The sequence below is a fragment of the Ascidia mentula genome, chromosome 2 (assembly GCF_947561715.1).
Source record: "Ascidia mentula chromosome 2, kaAscMent1.1, whole genome shotgun sequence".
Lineage (NCBI taxonomy): Eukaryota > Metazoa > Chordata > Ascidiacea > Phlebobranchia > Ascidiidae > Ascidia > Ascidia mentula.
In genome coordinates this window covers 7242408-7268332 of record NC_138567.1, presented here as the reverse complement: position 1 = coordinate 7268332, position 25925 = coordinate 7242408, and the positions used below count along the sequence as shown (strand labels likewise).

The 25925-nt window shown below is 37.3% G+C and overlaps 6 protein-coding genes across 7 annotated transcripts; 1 reads left to right on the top strand and 5 right to left on the bottom strand.

Moving 5' to 3' along the window:
* Positions 1-338: 338 nt before the first annotated feature.
* LOC145889363 (GPI ethanolamine phosphate transferase 1-like) lies at positions 339-4761 on the top strand. Its single transcript, XM_082980307.1, has 10 exons — positions 339-581; positions 786-907; positions 1111-1209; positions 1464-1683; positions 1928-2058; positions 2217-2340; positions 2518-3890; positions 4076-4263; positions 4316-4447; positions 4570-4761. The coding sequence occupies exons 1-10, from the start codon at positions 355-357 to the stop codon at positions 4711-4713; spliced, it is 2760 nt and encodes a 919-aa protein (XP_082836433.1). The 5' UTR covers positions 339-354; the 3' UTR covers positions 4714-4761.
* Positions 4762-5557: 796 nt separating this feature from the next.
* Positions 5558-8065, bottom strand: LOC145888378 (tryptophan--tRNA ligase, cytoplasmic-like). Its single transcript, XM_082979115.1, has 10 exons — positions 7913-8065; positions 7639-7756; positions 7458-7577; positions 7215-7397; positions 7053-7153; positions 6870-6982; positions 6545-6718; positions 6311-6451; positions 6138-6236; positions 5558-6055 (listed from the first exon to the last, which is right to left on the bottom strand). Exons 1-10 carry the CDS (start codon positions 8016-8018, stop codon positions 5885-5887), a joined length of 1326 nt encoding a protein of 441 aa, XP_082835241.1. The 5' UTR covers positions 8019-8065; the 3' UTR covers positions 5558-5884.
* Positions 8066-8596: 531 nt separating this feature from the next.
* Positions 8597-11108, bottom strand: LOC145889330 (breast cancer metastasis-suppressor 1-like protein). The gene is made up of 8 exons (XM_082980269.1): positions 10773-11108; positions 10483-10601; positions 10309-10429; positions 10107-10193; positions 9776-10010; positions 9322-9426; positions 9142-9253; positions 8597-8912 (listed from the first exon to the last, which is right to left on the bottom strand). Exons 1-8 carry the CDS (start codon positions 11088-11090, stop codon positions 8795-8797), a joined length of 1215 nt encoding a protein of 404 aa, XP_082836395.1. The 5' UTR covers positions 11091-11108; the 3' UTR covers positions 8597-8794.
* A 345-nt stretch (positions 11109-11453) lies between these two features.
* Positions 11454-15088, bottom strand: LOC145889190 (ferroptosis suppressor protein 1-like). Of its 2 annotated transcripts, none has more exons than XM_082980090.1 (8): positions 14895-15088; positions 14183-14298; positions 13926-14036; positions 13447-13539; positions 13211-13319; positions 12777-12929; positions 12047-12247; positions 11454-11783 (listed from the first exon to the last, which is right to left on the bottom strand). In XM_082980090.1, exons 1-8 carry the CDS (start codon positions 15070-15072, stop codon positions 11623-11625), a joined length of 1122 nt encoding a protein of 373 aa, XP_082836216.1. In that variant the 5' UTR covers positions 15073-15088; the 3' UTR covers positions 11454-11622. The 2 variants fall into 2 exon arrangements, with proteins under 2 accessions (XP_082836216.1, XP_082836218.1); XM_082980092.1 differs by having other exon boundaries at positions 11454-11780.
* Positions 15089-16179: 1091 nt separating this feature from the next.
* Positions 16180-19709, bottom strand: LOC145889997 (ferroptosis suppressor protein 1-like). The gene is made up of 8 exons (XM_082981044.1): positions 19526-19709; positions 19298-19416; positions 18575-18700; positions 18108-18200; positions 17595-17703; positions 17143-17295; positions 16696-16899; positions 16180-16337 (listed from the first exon to the last, which is right to left on the bottom strand). Exons 1-8 carry the CDS (start codon positions 19707-19709, stop codon positions 16180-16182), a joined length of 1146 nt encoding a protein of 381 aa, XP_082837170.1.
* Positions 19710-20585: 876 nt separating this feature from the next.
* On the bottom strand, positions 20586-24101 carry LOC145889189 (ferroptosis suppressor protein 1-like). Its single transcript, XM_082980089.1, has 8 exons — positions 23864-24101; positions 23673-23791; positions 23002-23127; positions 22397-22489; positions 22226-22334; positions 21649-21801; positions 21224-21427; positions 20586-20907 (listed from the first exon to the last, which is right to left on the bottom strand). The coding sequence occupies exons 1-8, from the start codon at positions 24045-24047 to the stop codon at positions 20750-20752; spliced, it is 1146 nt and encodes a 381-aa protein (XP_082836215.1). The 5' UTR covers positions 24048-24101; the 3' UTR covers positions 20586-20749.
* Positions 24102-25925: the final 1824 nt, after the last annotated feature.

The window sequence follows — 25925 nt, the reverse complement described above, 5'->3', positions numbered from 1 at the left end:
CTTTCCCCACCAACAGTCATGTCAACGACAAATAATTCTGTAAAACACTTGTTCACGTGAAATAGTAAACCACTGCCCGAAGGCATTCTAACTTTCTGATCCTTATTGACAGTTTGATAATGTTGGAATTTGCAAATGTAAATGGCATTTCAAAATGTGTAATTAGTCAGTTTGAACCTAGTTTCGGTTTAGTCATACGAAAACATTCAATGCAAACTTTGTATGTTTAGACATGCAGGGCACAGAGTTTTCGAAAGAAGTTTATGCTGCTTAAATATTGATTGGATATTTGATGTAGAATGGAAAAAACACATTTTTCCTTATCATTTTGCAGCAGAACTTTTAAAGGTGGAGATGAAACTATGGACCTTTGTGTGTTTAAGTTTTATAGTGCATTCTTTGCAGTTTGCATGCATATTTGACATATATTTTAAAACACCATTGGTCCATGGAATTAAAGACCATCACCCAAATGTGAATGCCCCTGCCAGTCGACTTGTGTTATTTTCGGCTGACGGTTTACGAGCAGATAAACTGTTGGAGTTAGATGAAAATGGTAGAACAAGAGCTCCATTTTTACGGTAACATTTCGTAAATTAAGCAGTTATGCTGTTCTCTAATATTTAAGTTACTGGTATGTTGTAAAAATAAAGAAAAAAATAGTTTTTAAGCTCTTAGCCTGTTGTATACCTAAGTTATGTAGTCAATAAGTATCGATATTTTTGATTCACGTTTTTAGCTCATTGCATAAGTGCAAAAATACTAATTCCTATCTGTGTCAACAGCAAAATCATTGAAAAGGAAGGTACTTGGGGCATTTCACACAGCAGAGCACCAACAGAAACACGACCATGTCATGTTACCATAATGGCTGGATTCCATGAAGATCCTAGTGGACTTTTTAATGGCATGTTTTGATTTTTAAAAATGAAGCATTTGTATTAATCAAACATTTCTTATCTTATGTTTTAAGATACAATAAACAGTAATCAAAATAAAATACACATTTCAATGATAAATGAACCAAAGGTATTAAATTGATTAATGTTGTTAATAAGAATTGATCAGAAAACCAACCCCTTGTATATTCAATGCAAAAATTGTCCTAAGGTTTTAGCAAGAATCCTGTTAAGTTCGACAGCATATTCAACAAAAGCAAATCAACATGGGCTTGGGGAAGTGATGATGTCATTCCAATGTTAGCTGAAGGTAACATATTACTGTAAAAATACATAGAAGTTGGTTCAAGTCATAATTATTTCAAATATTACAAGCAACATTGTGATGGCCCGAGGTAAGCAAGGCTATCACTTGTTGTTTTGAACGTGGATACCATAAATACTATAATTCCTTTTTTTTCTATTTCGATGTAATGAAAATGTGTATGGTTTAACCGACAAAAATTTTTTTTCTTTTTTTTGTGAGAAAAAATGGTTTTACTTGCCTTTTTGTGTTGTTTTTAGTGGCAGGTCCCCATGTGAAGTATTCGTGCTTTCCTGAGGGTTATGGCTACCACGATCTGTCCATGCGAGATGAATGGGTCTTTGAAAATGTGGAGAAATTTTTTCAAGGAGCGAAACAAGATCAAAATCTCAAGGACAAATTGATGGAAAAGAAAATTGTTTTTTTCTTACATTTGTTGGGAATTGATGAAAATGGCCACCGTCACAACCCATTATCGAAGTGGGTTGTAAAAAAATATTATTTTTTAACAACACATGTACAAACTGTTGTGTTTTTTAATTTAAAAATGGATATTTTTTTGGAAAAATATACAATGGAAAAATTCCTAGGTTTGGGGAATTTGAAATTTATGCTTAAAAACCATTAAAATTTATATTAAGTATAAAAATAAAAAAATTTGAATAAAAAATTGTTGTTCATTTTTTTCTTTTCTGTAAATCCTTGTTTTTCACTTTATGTAAAGGGAATATCTTTCCAACATAAAATCTGTGGATGCTGGAGTGAAAAGGATGGTTGATCTCATAGAAGAATTTTATGACAATGACGGACGTACAAGTTATGTTTTTACTTCTGATCATGGACATCTTGATGTTGGTAAAAACTTATGAGCATAAATTCTCACATAAAACGATAATTTTCAAAATGGCAATTTCATTAGAAAGCTCAATAAAAAGAGTATTATGGCTTTCCTAAAATATATTGTGGTTAATTGTGTTTTGTAACGACAGAAATTTAGATAATCTTTTTTACAGGTGGTCATGGTGGCAACCACTACTCAGAAACAGAATCCCCTTTAATTGTTTGGGGATCAGGAGCAACACAACATGTAAAATACAACGATCAACATCTTGGCTCATTTGAGTATCAAAGAACCAAGTATGATATTTTTTAATGTAACCTGTTTTGTTGGTAAAAGCATCATCATTTAGGGAGATAGTTTCTTTTGTTAAAATAAAATCGTTATGTTATTTTTGTTGCTGTTGTGTTAACAAAACATTCTATTTGTAATATCGATAAAAGATATATTAAACTGGGATAATTATCTTCTAACAGATCTTGGAAACTAGAACCCTCGTACAGGGTTGATGCAAAACAGTCTGACCTACCAGTTCTTATGGCATCTTTGCTTGGTTTGCCAGTTCCGGTTAATTCCAATGGTATTTTACCTTTGCATTACTTGGGTGTTGACATGGCAACAAAATGCAAGCTGTTGCTGTCCAATGCACAGCAAATGGCGGAAAAATTTGTTGTCAAACAAAGACAAATGAGTGAAAATGCATGGTTCTTGTGGCCATTTTGGAGCCTTGGTGAAAACAGTATAACTAAACATGTTTCAGATATTTTAGATTCCATAACAAAAAAGAATTACGAAGATGCAATAAAGTTGTCACATAAGTTAATTGAGCTCTCAAAAAGTGGTTTTAATTACTATCACACATACCACAAAGTTGTTCTGTCTCGGTCAGTTGCTTTGACATACATAGGCTGGATTATATTGGCTTTCATGATTGCTATACAAGAAACAAACAGTGTAAAGAGCCAAATTTTAAAACTTTCAAAGTCAAAAAACATTCACAACCCCTCTCTAATGTTTCTTTTCTATGTGATTTTTGCATTGTGGTTTGTTTTAAATTTACTATTATGCAAAGTCTCTCTTATAAGCTATTTGTATAACTTATTACCTTTACCCATTTTTTATTCTCTCACTTTATATTCAAGTGCCTTTCGAGCTGTCTGGGTTCTTGTAGGACGCAACTACAATTTATTGAAAGAGGTGATGTTGTACACATTGGTTGGAATTGTTGGCGCATGCTCAATAGTGCATGGATTTCTTCACCGATACTTATTAAGTTTCCAGTTGCTGCTCATTGCAGCATATTTTGTCAAACTTAATATATCAAACATTAAATTTTATGCTACAGATTTATGCCTTATTTTAGCCATATTTCCCATTTTACCCTTTCAACAATCTGAGCTAAACTTATACATTGTAGTTTTTACTGTTATTTTGTGCTCTGTAGTGTGTTATGTCACAAACAGAAAGTTGAAGACTAAAACATGGTCTTTTCTACCAATTTTAATTGTAGTTGGTGGCATGATGCCATGGTTTATGATTCACAGAATGTGGGTTCATGGTTTGTTCAGAACAGTTCTGCGCTTTGTTAATTGGTTGATTTTACTTAGCGGGTGGACTGTTCCATTGTTTCAAAGCACTAAAGTTGCACCGCGCATGTTGTGTCTTTATATTTGTCACTGTGCTGCATATCTGTTGTTGTGTTCCACTTGCGAGGCTCTGTTTTGTGTGTTGCTTATTGCCCTTATTGTTTTGTGGGGTTGCATTGAATTCAAGTTGTCCAATATTTCAAGTGGAAGAAAGAAAGCCACTATAGAAGATTTAGATTTTGCTGAAACACACTTCGAGCTGGGTAAGTTTTTAAATTAAAAAATCATTAGGGTGTATGAAAAAATAGTTGTGATATTTGTGGTGTATTATAATAAAATATAATTTATAAATTTGCAATAAAACTATGGTTCTTTCCATAATTTGTGTTTAATTAAATTTGTTGGGGTATGCACCAAAATGATTTCAGAAAATGTAAATATTTAACAGGAAGAACAACTGTTTACAATGAAATCTCATTTGACAATGTTAGAAGATGTTACATGTTGCTTGTTTTTGTTATCCTGGCACTTTTTGGAATGGGAAATGTTGATGTAATAAATACATTTGACAGCAAGCTTTTGATCCCTTTCACTTCTTATGGTCCAATTTTGAAGGAGTTTTTTCGTGCATACAAGGTTGGTATTATTAAGAAATAAAGTGATTATACTAATGTTGATTTTGTTATAGTTAATCTTTCCATCCTTCCTGGTAATGTGTGGTTTCACAGCTATTATGAAAGCAACTGGGGCCAAATTTTTGCAAGTGTTCTGCATTGTGACCATGATTAATGATGTTATGAATCTGACAAGTTTTTACAAGGTAAGAATGTGTTTTTTATCTGTTAAGCCCATTTTTTTAAACCTATTTCATTAATCATAAAAACTGGACAAGGGGGAATTGGATGGACTATTTAGTTTGAAATGATGTGCGATTTATTGTAGATTTTAGAGGCTGATGGATCATGGCTTGATATTGGAACAAGTATCAGAAACTACGCTATTAGTGCCTTTTTGAGTTTTGGATGTGTTTTCTTCTATTTGGCATCGAAACACCTTACAACATACAAGTTCCACAATTCATTGTGAACATGGTTAAATAGCGCACTTTATGCTTGACCGTATTTGTTTTTCATTGTGCAGAAAGTTTCCAAATATAGTTTTGAAAAGAAAGCATTTTGGTTGTCAACAAATTTTACCAGCCAGTGGCAATGGTAAAAACAGTACAGTCAGCTGAGACCATGCAGAGGTTGGCTTTGGCCCAGAGATGTTCAAACACCAGACAATTTTACTCTTTAAGTCAGCTGTAATACGACGTGATATGTGATTGTGAATTCTTACATCTATCGGGGTTACGTCTTTTTTCAAAAACGTCACAAAGTTTGATTAGTTTTAGGCCATAAGGTAACATAAACCAAAAATTGATTATTCACAAACGATGTCATTTTACGACGAAACATCGTATGTCTGCATTTTCCTCATACTCGTACTTGAAGGGATGAAACGTGTTTTTTCTTACGTTTTTGCAGCTCAAAAACTTAGCCTTTAGGAAATTGGTTTGTCCACGAAAAATGTGTTCGGCCTTGAAGCAAACATTTGGCGGTTTTAAAATTTTCTGCAGCAATTTACTTCATGCAGCTTATCTTAATACCCCATCTCACAATTAAACACTAAAAATTGAGTTTTAGAGGTTAATTGGCTTAATGCATCCTGTGACAGTTTCTCTTGTTTGCCAAAAATCATTACTGAGTCTTAAGACTCCAAAGGGGGATAACTGTTGGTCAACAGTAAAAAAAATTGATTCCAAATGCTATTGAATAAAACGTTTGGTTTTCAAGTTTTTGGGCACGAGCCATAACAGTTGCAGAATTTGATTGAACTTGCATTGCACATTGAAATCACCTTGACAAACACCACACAAAATTTAGCTGGCAATCTCTTTCAAGTGCAAATCAGTTGATACACACAGCAATGAAATTGTGCCATTCAAGACATTTTTCCTGGATGTTTTCCACTTGATGAACCATATGTCACAAGTATTTAGTTTACCATGTATGGATGTACCCAAAGTTCAACCAACTCGGCTCGCATATAATAAATTCACAGTTTTCTGCAATGCAACAGGCCGCGGATGAATAGTAACTGAAATAAAGACAAACGATTTTCCCAACCTCTGTAAGTTAATCAACCACCCACCCCTCCATTTAATATATATCTAAAAACAGAAAAAATAGGTTGATTTCGTTTAAAACCCTCGAGGTTATGAAGCATTGTTCTGTGTCTCTTCCACTGTCATGTTTTCAACCGACTTGGCCAGTTTGCTTGATTTAGACTTGGTCTTTTTACTGGTTGGCTTTGTGGGTGCTGGGTAGTTGTCACAACATTTGTATCTGTCTGTTCTTGTAAAATAGTCCAATTTACACTGGTCAATCTGCAATCCCAAGAAATTTTATTAACATATTTTGTCCAAACAATGACTGAGAGTTCTCTTTTTTACTTCTAAGATATATTACCTTTTCTTTTTCCTTTTGGTGTTTAGCAACCAAGGTTTGAAGAACCTCGATAAGTCGTTTCTTTAAATCCCCTGTTAGCATCTGTCCAGATGAGTACTCCTACATTAAATTTTGGTCATTAGTGGAAACCACACCAGCTTAATAGTTTTTATTGATACAAAATAGTTAAAAACCTGTCGTATCCTTTTCAGTTCCTCGTCATCTTCTAGAAAAAACTGCAAATACTGGAATGAAACATCGACGCTACAATCCCCTCCATGCTTTCTGTGTTCTTCGATCGTTTCCCGGCCCCCAGAGAAAGCGTACTTGTTTATCTTCACAAAGACAGTTATTGTTCGTAAGGGTCTAACTGTCACAATATACACACACAATTTATTGCTTTAACCATTCACAAACGTTTTTTCAACCTTTTTCTTGATTTGGGCGGCAGTGTCTGTGAGGTATATGGATGAGTTGGGATCACTGGCACTCATCTTGGTTTGAGCTCCTTGCAAAGCAGGAAAGAAGACTGAATGCAACAAGGCAGGTTTTTTGTAGTTGAGTCGTGGAGCAACATCTCTTGTCATTCTGAAGTACGGATCCTGTGTTTGTTGAAATATGACATGTCAAAGAATGAAATGAACCTGATTAACAATTGTAATAGAAGGAATATTTGAAAAGCATAATTCATTATTTTAATAGGAATTTTTTATCACATAATTCACTCTTTTAGTACTCTTCATATCAATTTACCTGGTCAATAGCACATGGAATCAAACAGGGTATATCGGTTCTCCCATTAAATATGTGTGGAAAGCTGGAAGAAAATGATGGCGCTGCTTGGATTGCAGGAAAACTGATTTTACCTTCAACATTTACAAACAGTTGTGTAAATATCACCAATGTTTAGTATTCCTGTGCCACTTTTTTTCTTACCAATATAATCACTGTCTCCAAACCCAAAAATTCCCTTGACCTGGTTAAATGTTACACACTTCTCCACGCGCTTCATGTTCCAGTAAAACGCCTTACTCGACCTACAATTATCAACCATTTTATAAAAGTTGACACAAGTCTATTCCGTTGCTAAGGCCTTACCCAATGTAATTGAGATCGGAAAAGATGAAAGTTTTTTCTGGGTCAAAACCACATGCAATAATATCTTTCATGTTAAGCCAGGACAAATTTTCGCACTGTTCCAAAGTCAGATCCTTCCATAAAAACTTTTCGTCATCGGTAAGTTGAATTACCAAGGGTACATCAAACGTTTCCTGCAAGTACCTTTAAAAATACAGTTCTTTTTAACCACAAGCTGAAATGACGCCATACAATAACCCATACTTTGTCATAATGAATGGTATCAAATGGCCAAGATGCATCGCTTCTGATGATGGTCCTCTGCCGGTGTACAAATAAAAAGGCTTGTTTTCCTCGTACAAAGTCAAAATTTGGTGAAGTTCTCTAAAAGCCCATACATAATGAAAAATAAGGTAACATGTTTATGCTTAATACGGTCGAAAACCTGTGTGAAAAGAAAATTCCTCTCTTCAAAAATGGATGAACCTTTTTCCCACGGGCTGTGACAATCCTTTCAAAACGCTTTAACAATTCTTCATCTACTTTTGATGACCCAAATCTTTCTGTAAAGAATCCAGTCAAGTTTCAGCACTATCATACCATTTTCTTATATAACAACACCAGGCTTATTCATATGGTTATTAGTGGTATGTGCAATGCCACTTGTAGCGTATTAGTTGTATGCATTTTTTACACAGTAACACATGAAAAAAACTTACTGATGAGCTTGTCATAGTCCACACCCTTTTCACTGGTTCCTTGAACCTCCCAGGGATTTACGACATCTTCCTGCTTCTCATGATTTAACTCTGCACCCTGGCTCATGTTTTTGATTTAAGTTATCAAAAGAGAAAAACCTTAAACTGAACCTTTTACTTTAACCAAGGAAAGAAGAAGTAAAGAGTTAATTTGATTTTATGGAAAGGGCGGTTAGTATTGTTGTACAATGATGTAACGTTCACTAAGCGTGACTGGTCATGAAAAGCAAAATTGCCACAAATGTATTTCTGCTTGCTAAAATTCAATGCTAAAAAAACACAGGTACAAAATGCCAAGTGCCTAATCAGCCCCACAACCACTGTTTATGATACAAATGCCGTATTTTATACAGACTTAGCTAGACGAACAATTTTAAAGAGAAAGTTTTTGTAAAATCTAAAACAGTTGTTTTGGGAAAAGGAAGTTCTGCTGTAAATTAGTATAATTACAACTAAGTGTGACGAAACATCTTGTCAGATCAGATACACGCGCGTATTTAGTCACGCCTGAACAAACACACAAAACTTTGTTTTAGGGGGTTTCCATGAAACCATTTTGTTGAATATTATTTCAGTACAGTCGGAGGATTTAAAAAAAAACATACAACTAATTTCAATGTAAGACACACAACTGAAATTTTTGTCATTTTATTTTTTTGCGACAATAGTAGCGTAGTTATATAGTAGCAAGTCATTACATCAAGGGCAAAATATAAAGAGTAAAAAAGTTTGTTGCGACATAAACGACGAACTGGTGACCCAGGTACACCAACTACCCTTTTCTCAAGACTTCTTCCACAAACAGGAACGAGATATTAAAAAGTTAGCTGGGCACGTACAGCATCACCTGTGCTGTAAGGAATATTTTCCGCGCTGCAACTGGTGGAAATGTAGCTTGGACTTGGTGCCGTTCATCTGTTGAACCAAAACGTCGCTGTGGCTGATGCCAGCGATTGTACCTCTGGAACATAAAAAGGACTTTTGAAAGTATGTCATACATTTAAAGCAGTGCTTCTCAAACTTTTTTTGGCCGTGTGGCCTAAATTCATTGCCATAAAAACTGTCCGGCACAGTATCTAATTAGTTTGGGTACGCTCTTTTCGTTTTTGTGTTCAAACATATTTTGACCCAGAATCGCAGCCTACTCGTTCCGCTGGTTGAGAAACACTGTCACCAGAGCGTCTACTTACCGAGTGGTGTTTTCACCGTTACGAATTGAGACAGGTTGACCTTCCATGAAGTGCTTGCCAGCATAGATTAGCTTTCCATCTTCATAACGACAGGGAAGGCGCTTTTTTAAACCTGGGAAAAGAAATAACCTTGAACAAAAGTAGGAATTTCCTGGGTGGGAACCACAGATTAATTTTTACTTTTGGAAGTGTTTTTGTGTCTCTGGCTCATGTTGAGAGCCATCTTTATGGCTGTCCAATCATCTACAATGTCGGTGTCCTTGAGCATGTATACTATATATGGGCGTAATTTGCAAGTCAGGGAAAAATAACAAAGTTGTAGCCTTTATGTTACCACTGCCACCACTATCATTTCATGTTAAAGCAGAAATTATTCTGTTATAAACTAAGCAACTGGAACAATCAAAAGTAGGAAATATGTGTGCTTAAATCCAGCATATTAGCTTTTGCTTTTCCATTCAAAGTTATGAACACCAAGCCTGTCATACCTATGTATGGTTAAACACAGGCAAACCCCAAATTTGTGACAGAGAATTGTTAAAAACGGGAGTTAACATATGGACACCATTGCCAATCCCTGACAGCCTCCCATACCATACAGGCAAGATCGTAATGAAGCTAATCAAAAGGATATCAGTAACAGTCACTGGTTTCTTCCTTCGCTTGACAGGCCCAAAGCTGAACACTTGCTCAGTCTCTTCCTTGCGTTTGTGTTTCCTCCCAACCTTCACATCAAACTCCTTTTCTCGGTCAATAGCATCTGTCCACAGTTCTGTTGACAGATCAACATTGTTGCGATCTTCCTCAAGGCGATGTATTTTCTCGTCAAACTCAAACTGAATTTGCTCAGTCAGCATTTTCTTTTCATTCTGGAAAATAGAAGAATAATAATATGCATGAAAATCAAAACTGGAGAAAACAACATATCTGTTTGAAGTGTAACATTGCATGATATGAAAACTTACACTTAAGTGTTGTGTGTTGGACTTTTTGTCTGCTTCCAATACAACTTGCAGAGATTCCACCCTTAGTCTTCGAAGAAGGTCAGATACCTAAATATTTGGAGTTAGCAACACAAGAAATAAATGCTGTCCATATTGATGTCATACACAAAATGTAGCCAAAATAAAATGCCACAAAATAAAACATTTATATAATTATCAGTACCTGTAGTCTGACTTGTTTGCCTTTTTCCAATGCTAGAACCTGTTGCAGATATTCTGATGCAGTACCAGAATTGACTTCATTTAGTTTCTTTGTTATTTGGGTGTGTCTTTCTCTGTATAACCTGGAGACAGGATATTTCTTTATTTAAAGTTAACAGTGGTACAAAAAGCCTACTGGTCACGTATATCCATAAACTGCTTCTCAATCATGGTCATTTCATCGATACACTGTGTTCTTCTTCTGTTACACTCTTCATCATCAAGCTCAGAACTCTCTGCCTCTGATTCACCTTCCTGGTGAAAAAAAAAATCATGTTTTATTCAAACATTATGCTAAATATGCCACTCAAAACCATGTGTCAGTCAATTGAGGAACAAAATTATACGTATGTTTGATCACTTTAATGCCTACTCTTTTATTTCGTTGTAAATTCTGATAAAACAAGCAAATTTAGAGTTACTTACATCTTCTTCGGAACCTGATGAGGAAGATGATGAAATAGGAGGTGACGAGTGTTCATGACAACCCTGATCGTGAGGATCGTTCACCAACATACTATCAGTATGCGAATCTATGATATCACCCTTGTTGTTTCCTGATAGTTCAAACGACTTGGATGCAGTCCCAAAGTCAGACACTGAGTTGGAAAACGTTGTCAGTATTTGTGATACTTCCTCAGTAGCCGACTTCTCTTTGCTTGCCTCTGACTCAGTTTGGTAATGATCTGTCGATGGTTTAGTTTCATCGCCATCTAAACGGCCTTCAGATCTTTCGACCTCCATTTTACTGCAAACGCAATAGACCGAAAACTCAAAAACTACTCTGGTGCAGAAAATGTAAATAATTTTAATTTTAGCCACTTTTACAGTGCCACTAGGGTATTTTCGTTTCAACAATCGACCCGAAGGCATTTGTTTGATTTTACATAACTACGTTTAAATCCTGAGAAAATATGAGTTTAAAAAATGAATGTCTTTTTCTTTATAATAAATTATCTTTCAGAAGGCATCAAATCGTACCTTCACTCTGGCGAAATTACCTTTTTTCGGTGATCTTGAACAAGCCAGCAGACAATGTTAAATTCTTTTAATTTGTTTAAGCCTTGTGAACACCATAGACCAAGCTGAAAATAACCTTTCTTTCTGCTATTAATCATTGTCCCCACTTTATACACCAGACAATATCGCAACGGTTATAACAAAGCAAAGAAAGTGCTTCTTATCACTTAAAAGGCGAGGCAACATATTTAAACAATAATAAAGCATACAAAAACGAAAAGAGAAATAAGTGCGTAAATCACAAATTAAAAGTTTCTTATTTGGGCATTTCTAGGCCCCTTTTGGAAAATACTTCTTTCGTGTAGAGGTCTTCGCTTTTATGTTCTCGACACTCGTCATCGTCCAGAAGTTTTCCATTTCCCATTGTTCCTACGCCATCGTAGCAACCAATGGTGATAATAAGGTGAAGTTCATCTACTTGGTAACAAAACAAGAAACATTCAAGTGGTAAAAAAAAAAAATTTAAGCCTAAGATAGCCCAGAATAGCCTAATAGCCTATAACATGCATATAGCCTACTTATGTGCAAACTTTATACAGTAGAAAATTCATGGAAATGCATTATGCTTTCGGCAACGACGTGCGTTTATTATTACTCTGACGAGCATTGTACTCATGATTAGTCATAACTTATAAACAAGGTTACCAAATAGCCTAAACAACAGTATCGTATCGAATTACCTGGAGTGTAAGGTTTCAGTTCACCTCCTTGTATGGCTGCGGCAATATTTTCAGCCACAACTTCTGCTTGCTTGTGGCCGGTGTGAAAGGTTTTTTCTTCGTCCACGTTGTTAGTGCGTCCGATGGCAAATATGTTGCTGCAGCCTTCTACCTTTAGAGTGGGCTGAACTTTGATTTCGCCACTGCCCGTCGTGACCCCTCCTGAATATGGTATAAGGATGTATTCAGGATTAGTTACGGGAAATAGGCAACACTGGTCCAGCGCCCGACCCAATTTACCACAAAAAAACTGTTTTCTGGCCAGGATATGCTGGGTTCGAATCCCGGTGTGGTAAAAAAAATACAATTAAAACATAGTTACACAAAAATGTTTTGTTTTTTTCCCGCGTATGACACAAAGTCACGATAGTGCATGGGCGTGCGGAGAGGGACTATAGAAAACGAAAACTAAAACATAGCTATCAGGGCATAAAGTAGGAAACCCAAAAACAACATACAAAAAATGTGTCCCTCCTGATTTATGTTTTTCTGTGGACGCCTATGCGACCGTGAAAACACTTCATAAAATAATGTGTTAAATTAATGTTCGTGTATACATTACATATTTCCTGTGTTCTTAAATTTGAAAATATTTGAAACTTGTTCAACCGCGACATGAAACGTTTATAAGAATATATGCGTCTTTGCCGTACAGCGATAGAATGCACATTTTAACTGCGTTGTAACATACCCAAGGCAGATTTGCAGAATGATGTTGACGGGGAATGATCGCTGCAAGTTATAATCAAATCCACTTCGACCTCTTTCTCATCGGATGTTTTAATCACTTGGTTCGGAGCATGCTCGTTTAAAGTTAACGTGTCTGCATTCGTCGGGTTCTGACCTATATGGTATGAAAGTCTGTAATGTTTTTTACTTTGCTTTAAACTTCCTTACAATCACCAAATGTTGCTATATGGTGATTATGCAGACAGGCTCATCTGGCCAACATGGCAGCAAGAGTTCTCGCTGGAGGAGCCTTCATGCATTATCACAGTATCCAAGTAGAATCAGTAACAGTAACTTTTGATTGTAACAGATACAGGTTTTTAGGGCAAATGAAAAATTCAAAACTACTTTCCATATAATTTTGTTCATAAAACAGGAAAAGAAAACAGCAGGTACCCAGAATAAGATCAATATCTTTTCGGTTCAACTTTTGCTGCAGTTCGTTTTGCAGTTCCTCGTTCATTCTGTTAGACGCCAGTTGTTTGTTTGAGTGAATGATAATGACCTGTTGAAATACCCGTTTTTTATGAAATATCTGTCGTTTTTACATAAAAATAAAGTTTTTTGTGCCAGAAAAACAGCTTATTTTTACAATTACGATGTCTGTATAACGTGGTAGTGTCCGTTTTTACCTGTTTGTCGGGGTAGTCAGTTTTAATCTCTCCAGCCAACTCGCAAGCAAATACGTTGCCTCCAATGCAAGCAATGCGATGGGCCTTTTTCATCTGATGGTAAAAGCCAAGGTTGTATTATTCCTTAGCCTATATTCTATGTGTTTTTAACAACATAACGATAGCAACGCTGAAGGACAGAAAATCTTTTTTTATTTCTTACAAATGATGAAGTAATAAATTTCACCGACTTTTTATTCAAGCTTATCGTCAATTTTCGTTGGTCGATCAATTCAAATGCGATAATTCGCAGTTTTGAAATCCTGCGCAAAGTATTGCAACATATGCACACAATTGTGTATAAGCTGCAGACAGATGGCCACTGTTTCGACCTAAAAGATCTCATCAGTGCAGCTGGTGTGACTATAAGACGACTTTGCTGACCAAACGGCCAAGACGACTTCCACATTGCTTATCATATGCACATAGTTTTAACTTACTGCTTCTGTAATCTTTTTGTAGGAAGAAATCGCTTCGTCAATGTTACCCTCAAGTTTGTATGGAAATGGTTCTAAAGATCCGGTCGCTATCACTAGATAGTCATATGATACCTAAAATTTTTGTGACGTTTAAGTCGAAGTTGAAGACACCACACGCCATTCCAACACGCACACAGAATACTAAAAACTATAGACAAATGAGAACAAACTAATTTAGAGATAAATTTCCTATACATCACGATGCAAGGCGCGAATACCTTTTTGCCGCTTTGCAAAATAACGACATTCTTTTCTTTCCGTATTGAAGCAACTCTCTGTTTCAAGTGATTGGAGATGAACTTGTCGTAAGGCAGGAAAAGTTTGTTGACGAATCCTAAGACAAAAAATCGCACAAGATTGGCAAATGTTTTTAAAGCATATGATATCACCGGTTTTAAGGTTAACTGCAAAAATAATATTCAAGTAAAACCTCATGAGGTTTGCAGGCTTGGCAGCCAAGGCAATGCAGCCTAGCTGGATCAGCCACTTTTTCCTGACAAGTCGGAGCAAGATTAAAAAAATCAAAAATAAGTAAACCCTTTCATAATTTGAACACAATCACATCTAAAGACGATATACGTTATATGGAACAATGCATAGCTGAATCGTTACATTAGGGGTGAGACTATATTATTTAAAGTTTTATGTATGTATTGTATTTATCATTAGGCTTACAGACTTTGTCATTGCAACCGAGCTGGATCAGCCACTTTTTCCCGACAAATAAACATAATGAGCTCGATACGATAGCTGTGATCGCCAAGTAAGGACCTGCGTTGTGGGGCGATCCTGCCAACCATGCCATTGCATGAAAAATCACTGCTGCGTTGTATTGTATTTATTTAGCTTTAAATTGCTGTAGTATCAAAATACTGTATGGACGGAGGATAATTTTTAAGCTAAAGAAAAGTTTGGAAGGAAAAAACCCACCGGGTTCAACTATGGTGCGGGCCGATGCCAAATTGTGATGTAAAGCCTCCATGGGGTCGATTAGCGTTGTTTTACAGAACGGCTTCTTTTGGAGGATGCAGGCTAGTGCGGTGCCGGAGTAGCCTCCGCCTATTATCACAACATGAGGTATCTTTGGTTTCGACAGACCGAAACCCATTATTTCTTATTTACAGTAGTCTGGGAGAGATAGAGAGGGTAAAAAGCGTAAGTAATGCTTGTATATGTGCTGGTGTTAGCTTGCACTTACACGTTTACCCATATTGCATGCTTCACGAGATTATAACATTGTTTCTTTACAAATATGAAAATATAGATTTGATTTTTACTTAATTAAGGATTTCTTACGGTAGCTACTGTTTACATTCCAGTAGCATGATGACTGGACTTTTGCATAAAATTGAGTTTTTCTTCATGCTTAAACTTTGCACTGGACTTGATTGCAAATAGTTGGAGAACATGTACCAGTCTTAAACTGCGGTCTAGGTTGAAGCAACTGCACTTAAAACTAAAGCTGAAACAACACAGCAGCTTCACATGCTCAGGCAAGTACCTCGCTATTAAAACTTTGCCGTCTCTTTTCCTCACAGCCTTACGATTCTACATGCAGCTGACTTTAAGTCTTGGCAGTGCGTGCGATCACTTGGCAGTCAACATTGGACGTACCGCAGTAATAGCCAATACACTCAAGCTAAGAGGGTCGACGCATTTAAACAGTTCGTATCAAGATTACACAGCAGCTACGTCGTTTCTGTCGACACTTGAGTTCAGGTTGCCCGGGTCCCACTCAAACGACCGCAGAGGACCAACGATCTCGCACAATAGCGACCATGAAAACAGACGCCGGCGTCGAGCTGACACCAAACAAAAACACGGAACACGATACTCTTATGACGAGTATATATCGCGATGGCGATAAAAGGGCTGGAAATTACTACAAACCATGTTTTCTCGCTTGTCGAAATGGCGGAGATCGATGGTCAGGGCAATGTGCACGAAAGCAAGATGTGCAAATTTCCGCAATCCAGCGTAATAGCGGCCTTCATATGTTCCTCATTACAATAAATAAGCAAAATTGTCAAATCATGAATATTATTATAACTCCTTGTTGATCGAAAGTCACGTTAATTCGCATCACAAAAATGTTAATAACGAAACAAAAACGTTGTTTAAGTACCATGTAACAGCCACGTACGAAGTTTCTAAGCACATTAAGTGGCATATATATATACGAAATATCGGTCACTACAAGCTTTATCGTTGAAATCTAAATCTTCGGGGGTTTCACGCCCATGTCGCCCCATATTTTGGCTGAGAACAGGTCGGAACTCTTGAGAGTTTTGGTCACGAATCCACCGACTTTGATTCCCTTCAATTCTCCGATTCCACCACTTCGACCCAAGGGTAGCAACATTGTGAAAGCACCTGTGTGTATAGCAAACTTATAAAATGTGCAGCGGGTTTTTGTGGAAAATAACAATGAGGGTCCTTACACGCCACTAGTGTATTGAGCAGTGCCCAAATGTGTTTGTTACTCGACGCTTTGAATTTTTATCTGTCAAATTTGTTCGGCTTATGGCCGCGAAGCCAGTTTGACGTGCGGTACAAATAATGGTTTGAAAAAGGTTGATTTTTAATGGCAACAGCGAATGCTTTGATGGTTATAATAACGAATATTCATGGCCTACATTTTTGCTAAGTTTCTGGTGAAAATTTAATCAAATGCATAAAACGTCACATATTATTTTAAAAGAACAAAGTCTGTGACAACATATATACGTACTTTCCGGTTTATACGTTTTTTTCTGTGATCCGGTTGCTTCGGCGATCCAGTTATCGACCAACAACTCCGCATGTAGCTTTGCCACGTAAGCCAACTTTTCCTCGTCGCTGTTGGTGATGTCACCGATTGCGTAAAGATTTTCTTCTCCTTTGATTTGAAAAAACTGGTCGACTTTTAAATACCCGGAATCAGTTAACGACGAACCTGAGATAAATATATTTGTTAACAAGGAACACAATAAATGTTGACCACAAACAATCACAGTATATCGAGATGCTCTAAAATGTCAAACACCTTGATTTGGCAGAGAGGCAAATATATGTTTACGCGAAAGTTGAGAAACAGCAGAACACTAAATACCGGATGTGATTTTTTGTGCAATCATTTATCGCAGCAAATATCGGTATGTTTTGTTTATTAGGCCAATAAATTATTAAAAATACCAACCTAAATCGTCTTTAAAGAACTCATTGTTTGGTTTATTTCCTGTGCAAGGGATAACCAGATCAGCTATAATGCCTTTCCCACTTTCGGTCTTAACCTCTTGACCCTCAATTGATTTGTTCAAGGTCAACTCGTCGATATTTTGAACTCGTTCACCTGTCGTGTCGTAAGAGTACAAACATTACGTCACAATGAGGTTTCAAAAAAAAAATTTCCATACATGGCAAAAAAATATAAATGAAAATGATAAGTTTGATTTAACAGTTAAGCATTGACTGCGACCAAACTTCGACGTGAGCACAAAAAATGTTTTTGCCAAAGCTACCCAGCAATAGTCGCAGCTGGAATAATAAGAACATTTGCCGCACGGGAAGCCACAAAAATTAACTGAATTTTAAAAAACACAATTTTGACGTAAGTACAATATTTCCAAAAGTCAAAACCTTCGATCTTACCAAGCATAAGTTTAACTCCTAATTTCTGGATTTTTTCGGTAAGCTCACTTAGTACCTCGTCCCTCAACCTTCTGGAAGCCAACATCTGCTTTGGGTGGACGAGAGTCACCTTTAAAGCGTTCGAGGTTATTTTTACTGACCACACCGGAATTTGAACCCAGGATGTCCTGGGCACGAATCCTGATCAGGTTTTTCTTCTTGGTTATGCTGGGTCGGGCATTATATTTGGTTCGTCGTAAGGTAGGTGAAACTTTCCAACTGCGTCGCACGTGAAACTGTATCGGGTGCTTGATAGCGTGTATTTTAAATGACTGCGCGTCGTTGCAAGAACACGCTTAATTTCGAGAGGCGCGCAGAAAAAAGCAAAACACAAAAAGCAAAACGCATCACGCTTCAGTAAGTTCAAGGGTGGCATCCTCCAGAAAACGTTTATAAGAACCCTAGTTATATTAAAACACGTAAAACTGAAAATATACGTGCATATGACAACAGATTGCGTGATATTTTTCTTACTTCTTTATCGGGAAATTCAACTTTTATTTCAGCTGCCATCTCGACTCCGACCGCTCCACCACCCACACAAACCACGTGATTCGATTTTTCAATCTGGAATTTTCAACAGTAAAATAAATTCTTCATCAGGCGTCGTGTTTTCCTTGGTTCGTTGAAGTAAGAACAAGTATTTTTCGCTAAACTAAAGTGCCAAATTGATCGGAATCATACTTTCTACGCTTATTGATCCAAAATGTTATTAGACGGTTCATCCAAAAATACCAAATTCACGAATTCAACAAATTTAAAACGTACCGATTCGGGAGAGGACACTGGGGCTGTGACCCGCTCCAATGTTTGCAATTTTAACATTCCTACAAGTTTAACATTTATAATTAAAGAGAGGCCTACCTCTGGTTGAGTCATTTATAAGACCTAAAAAATGAAAGACCTCTCCTACAACGTATGTATACGATTCGTTTACATACCTCCAATGCATATTCGTCGTAAACTTTAATACCATCCTCTGCCGACACGTTGGGATGGGTTGAAACAATTTTTCCAGGAAATGGAGAAGTTGAACCCGTTGCTATGACCAGGTGAGTGTATGTTATCTATGGTGCGCGAAGAATCATAAACGAGTTTCAAACTCTACTTATTGTTGAAACTGTAGCTGGTAAACAACTGACAATTTCTCAAATAAAACAGTATGTCAAACCATAAATGCATAACAAGGCACAAGAAGGAGGTAATTATTCGGAATTTAGCTGTGGCAAGGAATGTTTTTGAAGCGCACATTGACGCTATTGGAGCTAATGGCGCTATTGGAGCTATTGTACATTATGGGAAATGTAATCGAAGTTGTGGTCTTCCTAATACACACCCATCAGGTCCGAAAAATACACTGGCAACGGTGCCAAATGCACATCAATGGTGGCAGTGTGCGTTTTAGAAACCCTTGGGATGGCACCCATTCTAAAAAGCAATTTGATGTTCTAAAATGTTTGCCGGAGTGGATTGGTAAAAATGAATTGAAGTCCTAATATAAAGATGGATAAAGTATACTCGCATTTTGGCGAAATTTACCCAATGATAACAGCAACTGATGGTAAATACAATAGCTTCCTTCGCACCGCAAAAACTAAAGTTTCGAATGGAAAAACAGAGTAACTAATCAATAGATTAATTTTGAAAGTTAAATCATTTTAAACCTTTGTTCCGATTTCAAGAATAACTGTTTTGTTTTCTTTGTCGATTTTCACCACCCGGCCTCGGATGAACGAATCGCCCGCTACTTGTTGCAAAGGTACGAACACCTTTTTAGCGTATCCTGTATTCAATTGTATAATACTCGTTTAACGGTTGAGGGTCTTTCAAAATACCACAAACGCAAACAAAACTGTATGCTACATTTTAATTATTATTCAACACATGCTAACCTTTTTGGACACACGCCCGCAGCGCAGCAACGCAATGAACCATGCAATCTTTTGGGTCGATCAACGTCAGTTTGCAAAAATTTTTCTTTTTTAATAAAGCTGCCAGGTATGCACCGCCGTATCCACCTCCCACTATCACAACGTGCATCTCGTCTTGATAGGGAACTGACAACAGGCTTCCCATATTGTCGAAGGATTTCAGATATTTTCACGTCGTATAAAATCTCAATGTGACTTACTTGTAAAAAAGCGTATCTTTTAAGCAAATTATTTCAGAAGAACGAACAAGAATTTTGGTTTTAAAACGGTGGCATACTGCCTGACAGGCTCACTGCTAGTCCACCTCTATTTGGTTCACATCTCGAATAAATTAAGATTTTATACAAAAGCTGGTTCACATCTTTATTGCATTGTCAGTGGGGATAAGAAATCACTGGCACGCAGCTATTCATTCGCATGTTACGCATAATAAGTATTGGCTGATTTGACAACGCTAATCTCTTTTAAACTCTTCTGCTCTATGGTCTCAGGACTCTCGACCACCGCATCAAACGAGTAAGCGAGGTTGACGCACATCAACTTATGCCACTTCAACTGTGCAATATTCTGACCAGCTATGTCTTGGAAATGCTAAATGACCCGGGGCGCCGTGATGACCCCTTCTCGCTAAGTATGGCGACCTCGCTAACGCAACTTTTGACAAGCTGTGTTGTTGGTATTCGCTTAACCAGACAGGGTGTCAGACCACTCGCTGAAATCAAAATTTTGCTAAAATTGTACATCACGGTTTCCAGCCAGAAAGGCTTTCCATTTCACACTTTTGACGTATTGCAGGAACAGTCAATACAAAAGGACAGACGCATTTAAACAGTTCGCATTACGATTAACGAAATACGTCTTTCATAAAGCGGCAACACCTGAGTTTAGATGGACAGAGTCACATTAACTCGACCGCAGAGGACTATGAAAAAAAGTGGAATTTGCTCAAACCTTGAGTGTTATCGCTTGCTGAAAAATAGTCAAGCTCAGACAAAAATGCACGCAAATGATAAGTGCGAGTTATTGTAATCCGTTACAGTGCATGATGGTGTGAACGCTGTTGTTTATTACTCTCATAGCATTAACAACAAATATACGAAAATGAAATATATCACGTGACATCAGTAATACTTGGCATAATGTTGAATCCGCAATATCGGTCACAACAAGCTTTATCGTTGGAATCTAAACCTTCGGGGGTTTCACGCCCATGTCGCCCCATATTTTGGCTGAGAACAGGTCGGAACTCTTGAGTGTTTTCGTCACAAATCCACCGACTTTGATTCCCTTCAATTCCCCGATTCCACCATTTCGACCCAGGGGTATCAACATTGTGAAGGAGCCTGTGTGATGTACAACAACCACGTAATAGGCTAAGGGTTTCGCGAAAACGCACAACAAGTGCTTTTGTACTTATGATCTTTCATTCTTTCAGGTTACGGTGAGTGTAAAAGGTGTCAGTTTGACGTAATGAAAATCGTAAAAATTTTCGTTCCCTAAAAATTCTTATGTTATATTAGGTTTATATATCCCAATTTTAACTGATGCAGGGTATTCAAAAAGAAAAATAGGTTGTGCGACCACCTGTTTCCCATGCAACGAACGTTTTATCACTTTGACGAAGAAATCTTAAAGTTCTCATGACGCCCATATACGTACTTTCCGGTTTATACGTTTTTTTCTGTGATCCGGTTGCTTCGGCGATCCAGTTATCCACCAGCAACTCTGCATGTAGCTTTGCCACGTAAGCCAACTTTTCCTCGTTACTGTTGGTGACGTCACCAATTGCGTAGAGATTCGCTTCGCCCTCGATTTGAAAAAAATCGTCGACTTTTAGAAATCCGGTTTCAGTTAACGACGAAACTGTGATGAATTATTTTTTAGATTTCAAAAGAAGGACATGTTTGCACCGGAGATTGTGAAAAGATACTTTAAAAGACAAACACAAATATATGGCTATTAACAAGTGAAAGTTTGTGTGCAGGAATTTAAATAAACGTAACATCCCTTATTATCGAAGCAAAATTCTGTTGTCCCTAGCGTTTAAAACGTGCTATAGCACATAGTTTATGTAAAATACCAACCCAAATCGTCTTTAAAGAACTCATTGTTTGGTTTATTTCCAGTGCATGGGATAACCAGATCAGCTATAATGCCTTTCCCACTCTTAGTCTTCACCACTTGACCCTTAATTGATTTGTTCAAGGTCAACTCGTCGATATTTTGAACTCGTTCACCTGCCGTATCGTAAGAGTACAAAGGTTTAAATCTGAAATATTTCTTGTGTTAAACCGGTCCGCAGTGCCAAAATTTTGGGGTACACCTTATTAAGGTTTTGCAAATAGATTGCGCTTTAAAATATAGCTTTGAATTAATTAATCTTGCGAAAGCAACTGTAGGAACACAAACTGTAGCCAAACGTATCGGGTGCGTCAAAAACTATATTTGAGCACAAAATTACTTGGTTGGACACAACTACCTTAGCTAGCTGCAGCGTGTACTATAAGAATTTAGCATTTGTCACACTCAAATAATAATTCAATTAAAAAAATAGATGAATGTAAAACGTCTCTGGAAGCTAACGGTTGTGAAACAATTAAAATACTTTTCTTTAAAGTGTTTTATTGGTAGCAATTACACTTAGTATAACATCAGTATTACCCAGCATAAGTTTAATTCCTAATTTCTCAATTTCTTCCTTAAGCTCACTTTGGACGTCGTCCCTTAACCTTCCGGAGGCCAAACCTTTGTTTGAGTGGATCAAGGTCACCTTGAAAAACACGCGTATGTATAATGACTGCATGACAACAGATTGCGTGATATTTTTCTTACTTCTTTATCGGGAAATTCAACTTTTATTTCAGCTGCCATCTCGACTCCGACCGCTCCACCACCGACACAAACCACCTGATTCGATTTTTCAATCTGGAACCGATGAATACGACCGTTAACTTAAATAATTCAACAACCACCAAAGCATTTCCCGTATACGCTGTGTAAAGTGTATTACTATATTTATTTTGCACAAGCAATATAACCAATACTGTTTTTAAAGTGAGCTGCAGACAGGGCCACTGTTTGGACCTAAAACGTCGTTGTAAATCACACTATATACTTGCACTGATGGGTCGAAATTTCGTAAAGGTCGAAACAGTGGCTCATCTGCAGCTCACCACATATTTTTTTGATTTAAACCAGTGGTTCAAAATTTTGTCCCATATACAGAAGCCCAGTCTAAGCTTGAACTCGGTTGAAAAGCTTCGATTTAAACCTTTTCCCAAATGTTTAATTCTGCCAGCACCCACCCGTTAGAGTCCCATTTTTTTGCATACAAACTAAACTCGCGAAAACGTGAATACTGTCTTTACGTAGAAGCAACTCAGCAGTTGTATTTAAAATAATTGCAAATATCTGTGTGTTCAGTCTTGTATACATACCTCCAACGCATATTCGTCGTAAACTTTAATACCATCCTCTGCCGACACGTTGGGATGGGTTGAAACAATTTTTCCAGGAAATGGAGAAGTTGAACCTGTTGCTATGACCAGGTGAGTGTATGTTATCTGTGGTGAAGGAAATAAAACCGCAAGCATATTAGCGAATACTGTTGACAAAACACATATTTGAATTTTCTTTCTGCGATAAACACAAGTTCACAAGAAAGTTTGACCAAATATTATCAATTAACAAGACAGCGACCTCACACTGATGGTTGTGGAGTCAGAGTCGAGGGTTTTTGTGTGAAGCTGGAGTAGCTTAAATAACACGACTCAAATCCTTAGTTCTACAAATAACTGTTGCATACTACATATAAAGGATAACCTATACGATTAGCGACTACAGAAACGTCAAATTTGTACCGATGTTGCGAAACAAGATTAGTCGAATTCGAACAATCGCACTCAAGGATTTTCGTGACGTCACAATCGCGACTTTATTGCGTAAGTTAACCACAGTTTTAACGAAGGAAGTCGTAGTCAACTAGAATATTAAAACAAATTTAGCCATGTAGGTCGTGTGTAGAGGTCGTTTACCTAGTGCAAAACCAAAGTTTTGTATTGAAAAACAGACCGATTGGTCAATATATTAATTTACAAACATTTTAAACCTTAACACCGCTTTCAAGAATGACTGTTTTGTTTTCCTTGTCGATTTTTACCACCCGGCCTCGAACGAACGAATCGCCCGCTACTTGTTCCAAAGGCACGAACACCTTTTTAGCATAACCTACAAATGAAAAAAAATTGTTTTTGAATTAAATATGGGCAAACGAACTGAATGCTACATTTTGGTTTACACCTTTTTGGACACTCGCCCGCAGCGCAGCAACGCAATGAATCATGCAATCTTTTGGGTCGATCAACGTCAGTTTGCAAAAATCTTTCTTTTTCAATAAAGCTGCCAGGTATGCACCGCCGTATCCACCTCCCACTATCACAACATGCATGTCGTGTTGATAGGGAACTGACATCAGGCTCCCCATATTGACGAAGGGTCACAAATATTTTCACACCCTATTAGACGAAGTGCGAGTGCGTTATCACTGTAAATCAAAAGCGTGGAATTTACCAACCCGAGGGGTGGTCAAAAAATTCCAAGCTACAACTGAATTGTTAGTACATTAAGGGGGCACCAGGATTAGTAGGCTACTTCAATGTCTGAATCTGTGGAAGTTGTCGTTTAATACACAAACTGGTATAACACACTCACACAACGGCATAAAAACGGTATGATTTGACGTGGGTTGCAAAACTAAAACACAAGTACCAACCTTTAGTTTTAACAAGCAGCTTTCCTTCCAAAACGCATCGTTCACTAAATAAACTCAACTTTAGCCACAGAAAGTCCGATTTAGCCAAGTCTCTTCCAAATAACAAGTTTCGAAAATACGCGGCAAAACATAAAAATGTTATGCGAATACATACTTTTTTCTTTTCTTTGTATACAATCTTCGTTTGCGTAACGTAATGCTTGTTAAACAACGATACAATGCCTAATTTATTATTATTTTTAAACTCTCATTGCAAAACTGAACGTTAATTCAAAATTTTTAATTAATCTGGTGAAATCGGTCGAATATACATTGATTGGTAGATTGCAAAAAAAGCTACATGTAGGCCGTATCTCACAATTAAATCTTGAAAAATTTAGCTTTAGAGGTCATTCGCCTTCATACACCTGGTGACAGTTTCTCTTGTTTGCCAAACACAATTTCCGGGTCTGATGACTCACGAAGGGGGACTATACTATTGCTTAATAATTGATTGCAGCTGCATTAAGGCAGCACATGGGGTGTTTGCAAAGGCTTACCACCAAACCGCCAATCTTACGGGGGGTGCAAACAGCCCTGAGGGGAACATAAACAGTTATTTGACATCTAATTCTGAATGCATTGTGTGGAGAAAGGTTAGTGACTTTACTTTGTTGCAAATGGAGGGTAGCCTACTTGCTGTGATTTATTTTTTCACAAAACAAACCTACACATGTTTTTGCTTTTTTAGCCAAAATAATGTCCAACAGGGGGGCAAAATGCCCATGGGGAGCGGTTAAAGTAGTTATCTCGAATGTAATTTTGACCAGAATTCCTAGACAAGGGTCGGGACTAACAGAAAATCACAAATTGAGCATACTTTCTGTGATTCATTTTTCCACAAAATCCACCTCAATAGTTTGGTAGATTTTCAGCTACGTGTTTAACATCACCCTCTACCAATTTACTGTCTTACTAATAACCCTGAAAACCACAGGAAAACTGCCCCAAGCTCGCTGAAAATCGCTCTGGCAACAGCCTGTTCATTTCCGCTCATTCAACCAAAACACTGGCACCCATGCATGACCCATTGCACACAACTGACTCTGTTACGCAGGAGTTCGAGAATGGCATTTCCAGACCAAGAAATTCATTTCCACAGGCCTTCAGAAGGCAAATTTAGTTAGTTCTACCCATAAGCCATTCTCCATCAATGGAAAACACTTTACAATTGCAATGATCACTGAGCCTACAAGGGTGGAACTGCAACAACCGCATGGGTGTAACTTTCCACCGAAAATTTCAAAAATTGTCGAGGTGGAAAAATACAACAAAGGGGTTGATTTTCACAAGTAAAGGTGGTATAATTCCACTTCGGGGTGGAAAAGTCAAACATAGGTTGGAAAATTCCTAGCTATGTTCGTAATTACTACCTTTTTTTTACCCTAAAAATTTACAGTGGGAAACGGCGCATCCGTTTCTTTCTATAGAAGGACAGAACAAAAACAAGTTTTGTTTAAAAGTGGATTATACAAGTTCAAATCTTCGGTTACAACGTATTGCCTGTTTTTTGAGACGTGAGATAGTTCCTATATAGGATCCAAGAAAGAT